Raw genomic sequence first — 9953 nt, 5'->3', positions numbered from 1 at the left:
CTTCGAATACATAACTCGAATAAGTTCACGAGCCTAAACGGGTTTTCATATATAATATAATAATATTTATGCACATTAATTAATATATTATAGACTAACGAGCTTTTTTCACTAACTTTTGATAATCGAGCTTAGTGAACTTACCGAGCTCGATTTTGTAGAATTTTTTTTGACAAACGAGCCGAGCTCAAGCATTTTTAATATATCGCGAGCCGAGCTCGAGCATAAACAATAAGTTTCGATCGAGCTCGAGCTTCTAAAACGAATTCGAGGTCGAGTTTGGCAGTATTCGAGCTCGGCTCGGCTCGTTTACACCCCTAGGTGCTTTAATTTCATTAGAGAGTATTACCCTGCCATTAAGTTAATTAATTTGAGGGGGTGGGTAGCAAATTGTGTCAAGTAATAGTCTAATACAAGAAATATTGTTTTGGTTTGAATTTCTAGTCTGAGAATTGACTAGAAGCGGTCACGCACTGGTATTATACAATTATTGTAGATAGTTAAAAAGTGATGTAAATATATCCCTCCCGTATATATAATTATAGTTTGTTAGTTCTATTATTCTGATAATTTGTTATCTATTATAGAGTAATTAGGACATAATATATGTTCATCGGTATATTCATAATAACTTGTAACTCTTTACTTAATAACATCATTAATTAAGAAATGAGCAATAATGAAATCTAACAACCAAATTTAGTTTTACATTCAAACATTTTTATTACACAAGATTTCGACGTCATTGTCTTCTTTATATCTACTTCAAGCACATACTAACTCGCAATACTAGTAACTTTTAGAGTTTACTTTTAACACCCAATGGTAGATAGTTATTCATCTATATATTACGACTAATTTCAAAACTAACTAAATATATAATTTGCGCGAGTATTAATACTACTTTCTTCTCAAAGTAGTTGTCCATTTTTCTATTTTAGTTTCTCCCAGATCAGGTAATCTATCATAACTTTTTATTTTTTGTTTTTATTTTTTACTTGGATCTTCTCAATTAACAATGAGTATTATCTTATTCTTGCTTTCTTATATGTATGTGGAAAAAACAAAGATAAATGTCAATTTATTACTATACTACTAGCATGGTACCCGCACAATGCGACGGCAGTGACAGAGACGACGGTCTAGTGGTTTTGGTGACGGAATTATTGGTGGTGGCGGTGTCAAGTAGTGTAGGTTGATGTAAAGGTGAGAGTGAAATATTTTAGAAGATAAGAGCTTAAAGTGTTAATTATTAAAATAAATGTTTAGAGTGTAAATTAATTCATTAAAAGCAAATTTGGTAATTTATAAAAATTATTTTCATAATGGGAATTTATTAAGGGTAATTTAATACCTTTGCATATAATTTTTTTAACACTTTCCAAAAATAGGCGTTGATAATTGTTATAAATGGTTATAGAAGTATAGATAAGATAATTAAGCATCTCTTCAAATACTATTACGTTTTTATTCCGTCGATGTTTAATTTAAGATGGACAGAGTATGCCGTTAAAAAAAAAGATGGATAGAGTAAAAATTTTCCTTTCTAATACATACATATACTTTTAAGATCGATATATCACATATTTGTTATGATCCAAAAACTATATTTGTGCCACGTACAAGTTTGGTACAACGTGGTTGGATGTAAAAGCAAATCAAAATGCATTGCAAGTCAAGGCATGTCTTCTTTTTTTTATGGCGATTATGCGGAAGAAAAAAGTCTCTCTTCCCAACCCTTCTTTAAACCCATCGGGGTCTGAGAACGAGAAGGATTCCTTCGGCATCAATGTGTTATTGGATAAAAGGCCAACGATATGTGTCAGTAAAAACGAACGGTGAATCAACCAGAATATGGTGAAATGACAAAATATAAGAGAGATTTGTTCATATATTTTTTTAAGTCTAAATGCTTTGTTAAGGAAGTAATTTAGTAATGTGAATCTATATGATAAATAACAGGAATAATGATATATCAAGTAAAGATAGTAATAAGACTAAATTGTTTGACATATGCAAATTTAAGGATTAATATCCAGAGTAACAAAACGTATAAAGTTATTGATCGGGTAATTTCAATCATTAGGGGATGGGCTTTTTTTTAAACACTCCTAGCAAAGGTTTTTATCTTTAAGCTAGTTGGGGTTTTTTTTTAAAACAAAAGCCCAAGCCTTATTAACCAAACAAGGTTGCTTTTTACTAAAAGGGTTTTTTTTTTTAAGTCCAATCCCATAGCCCCTAAAAAATCCTTAAAATCCTCTTGCCAAACATACACTTTTTCTTTTATAAATTTAGTCACTGATTTTTGTCATATGTTAAAAGCCCGATTTATATACAGTTTTCAAGGTATAGATACAAGTATTTATCTTTATTAATACTTTAATTTAATAATTATACTAGAATGTAGATTATTTTATGAATGAATTGCAGTTATGGTCCCTGTGGTATCACATCAATTTCAAGTTTGATACAAACATGTGAAAAGCGGTAAAACCTATCATGAAGCTTTTTTTTCAACTACAATTCCCTAAAATTGCCGGAGAAAAGCTTTTTTCCTCGCCCTTAAGCATATTTGGGAAATATGAGAACATTTACATTCATGTTAAGACTTCTATCATGAAAGCATTTCTCCATTTAGATGTAGTCTTCTCAAGTTAAAGTTGAACGCAGAAAGCATATTGAGAAAGCATTTAGCATTTCAAACTTACACATAATTTTGCACTAAGGTATCAAGAATTTAGTAAAGGTTAAGACTTATTATGAATGCATTTGACCATTGGTTTGCAAAGATATTTTGCTGAGCTAGAGGACAGGTTATTTTCAGATACGAGAGTAGTCTACAATCCAAGCAATCTAAACCACAAATGCTCTCGTTAGACCTACCTATTATTAACCAAAAAGACCTTTACACAGTTCCCAGTTATGTAGCAGGGTTCTAGTACACTTTAGGCTTTGGCTTCACTTCGACTTCATTCACACTACGGATAAAGATGGCATCTGGTTCATGACTGCAACATGAAAACAAACATCAGTAAATGAATCTATGCAAAATCAAATGGGTGGCATTGGGACGGGATAGGCAAGTCGGGTAACCCTCAAAAGTCAAGAACATGTAATTTTTGGAACTGGGTGAGTTGAAACAAGAGGGTGAACACACTTTTCTCCAGTTTTTTTATATATAGTAAGTGCGTTAAATACGAAAAAACGATAGCTATGCAATACTATTATAAATTTAGAAGGCTCTATACATTATAAGTACACGCTAAGAAGATACTTAATACTTTCACCCATTTTCTTTTAAATACCCCATTGAGCCGTTTGAGATAAAACATAATCCAAGTCAGTCCATTCTCTTGTAAATGAGTCAAAATGGTTACATCTACAGAAATACAATGTAAATAGAGAAAATGGTTCTTACGGTTTGTCTCCCTCTTCATATGTATAACTAGATGCAACAGCCAACAGTCGACCATCTTTGCTAAATGAAAGAGCAGCGATGCTTGTAGGGTACCTTGGGTACTGAAGAAAAATTACAAAGTCAGAATGGTCAACTAAGATTGGGAGAATGTATAACAGTGTATAGTAAGACATACCTGATAGAGCCGCTTTTTGTTGTTTCCATCCCATACATTGACAAAACCATCACAACCACCAGTGGCAAATGTTCCATAGCTACAGGTTATAGCCGGCGAGATGCTTAATTAGATTACTCGAAAGGGGGTAATTAGTGCCCTTTATCCATTAAATCATGTTGCTGGAAAAAAGTGATCACACACCCTAAAGCATCTTTTTATTATATATATATTATTTGTGTCAGATTACAAATTGATGCTCTATTGAGGTGGTTAGAAACATACTTTCAGCTCATTATTATAGCAAATGTGAATAACATAACAATGTAACAAACTTACACAGGGTGAAATGCAATGGTGTTTACTGGGTAGACGATATCTCTTCCAGCTTCAGATTTTCGGTGACACTTGAATGCATATCTGAAGAAACCATCAAGGTAACAATAATAATAGAAGAGACAAAAAAAGTAATGTTATGCGCAAAAAATATACAATGAGAGACATAGCAAAATAGCATTACTTTTTGGATTGACCAGACTCAGTCATGTCAAAAAATTCCATTGCAACACGGCCTTCCACAGAGCTAAGAGCATAACCTGCAAGTCATCAATTCTGTTTAGTGAGATAAAGAGTCCCAAACAATATACTTTTTTAAGAAAAAAGCACACCAAGAAAATGTGAAACTTTAAAGAACTTTACCAGCATGGTGTTACAACTTAGTAAGCTTATAGGTCATGAATTACATAAGCATAACAATATACAAAGGTTAACAAATAGAAGATTCTTTGAATGAAGTTTAAAGGAAGAGCTTGAAAGGCTTTAAGTTGCGATGACAATATTGACCTATTTACTTATAAATGGTGGATTTGGATGATGCTATATCTTTAATGTGCCAAATGAGTAGCTACAAGCAAAACATGTCAAATGGGTGACTACTGACTAGCTGAAAATGGCCCAAAGGCATACTAAAAGTGTATTTTGATTGCATACAAGGAAACAGCCTCATACTTTCAGGCTTTCAGCATACTAAAGGCTTCAAATAGCGGTTACAATATTGACCTATTTGCTTATGAATGGGCGGATTTGGATTATATTATATCTTTAACATATCAAATGAGTAGCTATAACGGAAACATGTCAAACCGGTGACAAGCTGAAAATGGCACAAAGTGCAATATTTTTTATTGCATACAAGAAAACAGCCTCATAATTTCTGGTTATCCAAAAGGTTAATGTAAATATATAGTGATTTAATATCATAGTAAAACTACATACTCCAAAAACGAAGTATGTTTTATTAACAATAGGTGTTTCGGCCTTTGAGTGAACCCAATCTGACCCATTTGGCCATTTAGACTGGCACAGATAAGACTGATTTGACCCTTAGCCCTACCACCCACCGTGCCCAATTTGCTACTTCAAACTTCAGCGTTTTTATCAGAATGCTTAAGATTAAGACTGCGGACAAAGAAAGATCCAGGTGGACTATAACGGTTTCATTACGAAGAAGTTCAGGAGCAATACCTGTTCCATTGGGATAACATCGCACACATCTAGTTTGGTATTTCAAAGAAGATTCTCTCCGTTGTTCTGGTACAGACATATTCCTCAAGTCATAAACATTAACATAGCGACCAGCAGTTGCCACCACTACACGATTGCCAACAAGAGAAAGCGAATAGACACGTTCTGGTTGAGAGTATGTCCCCACTAGAGAACGCTCAGGCGAACCAGCACCTCTTGGATCCCAGCATTTTATGGTTTTATCCCAACTACCAGTGATGACTTGGCCTGGAAAGTGTTGCGTTAACAAGGAAGACATTTATTAAATCTCTACTTCAAAGTAACTTTTTTGCATAGAGGGGTTATGTGTGTTATACTTATTACAAAAAGATTAATGAGAATACAACAAACATATCCAAATTCTGATTTTTTATGCTTCATTCAGTTATCATCTCATCAAAAGGAACTTTTCTTTTTATTATTTTGAAGAGGGGGGCACAGGATACCTTTCAATTTGATAAGCTAACATTTAAATTAGTAAATTCTACCTCAAATACATACTAGTAAACTTTCTTATTCTTCATTGAGCATTAATGGTTGCATTGTATTGTATCACTGAATCTTACATTTCTCAATCTACTTTTTAGTATTTTCCAATAACAGCAACATAAGATACCATTTCAATTTAGCAGTGATGCAATTACAATCTATATGGGCTTAGCCCATGCCCCATAAAACAAACTGATATCGAAACATTAGGAATGGTAGCAACCGAGATGAACCTGTTGCATAGGAGTAATCAATACATCGAACAGGAGCATCATGGCGTCCAAGAATATCCTCCTTCTCCTGGTTAAAAACAAGCCTGAGATACATGCAAAAACATATTCTAGTAAGCTGAAAGCAACAAAGTTGACAAACCTTCTACCATCATATTAGATAATAAAAGCATCAGATCAGCAATATCCTTTTTATGAAGACATATTTATGACAATTAATAATCAACAATCAGAGTAAAGAGTTGAACCCATTAAGATAATAAATAGCCTACTGAAACGGAACACAGGAAACAATGACAAGTAAAGTTGCACGGACGAGGATTGTTGGAGGTGCTTACAAACAGCTAACAATTTTTATAACTAACAAGATCAGGAAAAGACAAGAATCATTGTGCTAGTGCATCGCCTACAAAACATATTCAATCATCCGGACATGTAAAGATGATTGTCAACTACAAATCCGTTTGAATAAAAGTTTCTCAATGTAGACATAATGACAGATAATAGGCAACTTGTCATTCTTTAATGTTTCCCAACTTCGCCTGGCTCACTATTAAGCATTTAGTCATAGGACTCATAGCTTGTAATAACATGCTATAGAAAAGAATGTTAATGTACGTGTTCATAAACATAACTTTCTAGCTAATACTAGTATGTAAAGAAATGGCATCCGCAAAACCAAACGACCTTTCAATTTTGATATGAAAGTGTCATAATAAAGAGTGTGTTCATGTGTGTCTATAAGTATAACTGTACTTCATTTTCCTAGGATCAAATTTTTGGCCAGTTCAGTGGTAAACACCAAATTTTAAAGTTGGAATAGTTCAAGCTCTTTAACAACACAATTTCTATAGCCCTTGCAAGGTAATTATATACATATGGTATAAGTTTTAACTATACGCCGACTTTAAATTTTGCTACCATGGGTACCCAGCTTATTGTATGTTATGAATGACACATTTTCTGATGTAGGCATCCATACAAATTGCCACATCAGAAAAATTGAACAAGATACATAAAATAGCAACATTTAAAGTTGGATACATAATATAGATTTGCCGCTATAATTGAATACTATTCCAATATTCCAACCATTTAACCCTAAATGGGAGTTGTGCTTTCGATATAAATACTAGACATAGAATGTAATAATCAATCCGAGCATTAGGAAACTAAAAACCATTACATCGACTAAACAACCAAACACACGGCTCTAATTCTCAACATATCAACACATTCAAACCGCAAAAAATCACGTAGATCTTGAATTTCATAACCCTATAATTTCGTTCTCTTATTAATTATGTCAATTTTATCAACAAAAAACAAGTGCTACTAGTCCTACTTACCTCCTAACAGTATGATCAACACTAGCACTGAAACCGGAATTATCGTCATGAAAACAACAATCAAGAACCGCACCGCCGTGCATAAACTCTCCTCTCATCACATTTTCACTTGCATCGTATAATCGAACACTCTGCACCATTAAAAAATAACCATAAATATATATATATATATATATATATATATATTTTAAATCATATAAATCCTAAAATCTCAATCAAAAATCACATATAACTTCTTTTTAAAAAAATCACATAAACCCTAACATCTCAATAAATAAAAAAAATACTTAATTACTTCTTTTTGTGATTAAATACAAGTTAACCTAATTTCTAATTAATCTGAAACATATAAATAAACATAAATAGAATTGTGTATATATATACTTTATCCCATGAAGATACAAGGAGATGATCGGAGTGATTCGAGAAACGGAGGTTGGAAATGCCGTCAGACGGAGGATTATTTAGTTCCCTGCCGGAGACAGGTGGCGCCGATGCCATTTCATATACTGTATGTATTTGTGTGTGTATGTGTATTTGTTTGTATATAGGGAGGGAGGGAATTTGAAATTTCAATTTTGTTAGGGATTTTTTGAATTCAAATTTTGGGGAAATAATACTCGTATTTGCCAAAACATGATCTTATAAAACATACAAAAAATATTTACCTCTTTTATTTATTTTTTTTTATGAAAATGTTAAATGAAGCCTTCAGGGATTCACTTAACGTACATAAAAAGGTTGTATGTTTCCATATCAAAAGTTCACCCCCTGATTTTTATGGTAAGTGTACAATTATTTAATGTACCTTAACGACTTTTTTTTTAAAAAAACCGGAGTAAGATTAAATAGAATAATACCCGTACGTTATTCCGGTACATTGTTCGGGTTATTAAAATACTTTATATAGATTCCACGACTCAATCTATACTTTGATTAACGAATTGAAAGAAAACATGTTAACATAAATTATTTGCTAAATAGCATTAGCCATATAACTAATTAAACACATCTAAGAGCACCCCTCATGTATCTCCGTATTGCTAGTATTCAATTTTGAACACAGTACACACCATTGGGTGTGTACTGTATTGGGTGTGTATTGGGCCCTGTATTGGACGGTTCGTGGTGGTGAATACAGAGAAGCTTGCTTTTTTTCCCCTCCAATGGCTAGTTTCTATAAAAAAAAAAAATTGAATTTAATATTTTTTTTATTCAAATAACCTTAAACAAACACATTACTTTATTAAAACAAACACATTACATATTAAAAAAACACAATTAAAACACAAAATACATTACGATACGATTACTCGTCATCATCTTTAATTGACATTTTTCCTAAGCCACGGTAAGCGATTTCTCCGGCCCACCACTTGTCATGTTGCGAGCATTTGACTTCCCACGTCGTTTTGTCTTCTCCGCAATTGTCGTGGTACGATTCGGCCCAAGTACATTTGTCACCCAACGTGTGACCGGCCTTAAAAACATCATCGACTACGCTCTTGACCCGCTTGATCTCTGATGTGACTAATTTATACCCATTACCCACATCATTATTGGCCATGTATTTATGTGTTTTAAGTCTATTTTATGTGCATATGACGCGTTTATGGTGTTTGTTAGTGGTTTCAGGAGCTTGACAGGTTATGTGCTCATTTGGTACATTTTCGGAAGACTTATTGGCCTAGAAGTGATTTATGATGTTGATTCGAGTGGAAGATACGACAGAGTTTGGCAAATATTCGAGGTCAGAAGAAGTTGGCTCGGTACAAGACATGACTGCGCCGCAGTGGTGTGAGTTGATCCCACTGCGCAGCAGCCAAATCCCATGGAAGTTAATCGAATTCACCCCACTGCACCGCAGTGGGGGATACTAGGAGTCGACTGCGCCGCATTCGGGAAAGTGGAAAATCATGCCGAGGATTTACACTACGCCGCAGTGGTGGTTTGCTTAGCCACTGCGCCGCAGTCAGCTAAGGGCAAAGTCAAGATCATTCCACTGCGCCGCAGTGAGGGAAGGCACAACCCCACTACGCCGCAGTGGGTGCACGGGAAAAGAAGTGCTAGGTCGGTTTTTGCATCAGATTGGGAGAGGGTATAAATATAAACCCTAAGGACGAATTTGCACCCATCCAGACTTTTTCTAGGAGCTGCTCTACAAGGGTTCTTCCTTCTCCAATCAAGTCATTACTTAGGCGGACTCATCAAAGATATCAAGGGCACCCATCTAGATTGTAATACTTTTCTGTCTTGCAATTTCAATTTCTTCAAACAATTGGTACAATATGTTTTTCTCTTTACTTGATTATTATTGTTATTTAATCATGAGTGGCTAAACTGTTTATCATCCACCTTGATGAAACGAGACAGATGATGTGATTGCAATATTTTAATTCAAAGGATTGATTTTTATTTATCGTTGTTCTAAGATCTTGATGATTTAATTCTTTTAAATAATTATTATAATATTGGTCATGCATTAATTCTTCGTTAGTGGTAATAGTTGAATTGATATATGATTTGAAAAGAATTGTTTGTCTATAAGCAATTGTCACTAGTTCATAGTATGATAGTGAATATTATTTTAATGAAAGAATTAATTTTGTCAACGTAATTTTTACATAGGTTCAATTGGTAATTTGATAGTCAATCAAACTAGTTATTGGAAAAAGTTGTCTTGGAACTAGTGGTACCGATTTGGGTAATTTATCTAGTAATCTAGGTGATTTGGTGATGTGTTCATGGTT

At 33.8% G+C, this 9953-nt stretch overlaps 1 protein-coding gene across 1 annotated transcript; it reads right to left on the bottom strand.

Moving 5' to 3' along the window:
• Positions 1-2747: 2747 nt before the first annotated feature.
• On the bottom strand, positions 2748-7809 carry LOC122600908 (mitotic checkpoint protein BUB3.1-like). Its single transcript, XM_043773685.1, has 9 exons — positions 7588-7809; positions 7204-7334; positions 5858-5940; positions 5097-5363; positions 4093-4168; positions 3912-3992; positions 3594-3672; positions 3419-3519; positions 2748-3008 (listed from the first exon to the last, which is right to left on the bottom strand). The coding sequence occupies exons 1-9, from the start codon at positions 7702-7704 to the stop codon at positions 2936-2938; spliced, it is 1008 nt and encodes a 335-aa protein (XP_043629620.1). The 5' UTR covers positions 7705-7809; the 3' UTR covers positions 2748-2935.
• Positions 7810-9953: the final 2144 nt, after the last annotated feature.

The sequence above is a fragment of the Erigeron canadensis genome, chromosome 5 (genome assembly GCF_010389155.1).
Source record: "Erigeron canadensis isolate Cc75 chromosome 5, C_canadensis_v1, whole genome shotgun sequence".
Lineage (NCBI taxonomy): Eukaryota > Viridiplantae > Streptophyta > Magnoliopsida > Asterales > Asteraceae > Erigeron > Erigeron canadensis.
This window is presented reverse-complemented; position numbering and strand designations above follow the sequence as displayed.

Bases quoted from the DNA above. Each gene is read 5' to 3' on its own strand.
- LOC122600908 (XM_043773685.1), bottom strand. From the start codon at position 7,704: ATGGCATCGGCGCCACCTGTCTCCGGCAGGGAACTAAATAATCCTCCG. The intron at 7,335-7,587 runs GTATATATATAC...TTAATGGTGCAG, and splicing joins TTGTATCTTCATGGGATAAA to AGTGTTCGATTATACGATGC. The intron at 3,993-4,092 runs GTAATGCTATTT...TGGTTTCTTCAG, and splicing joins GAGTCTGGTCAATCCAAAAA to ATATGCATTCAAGTGTCACC.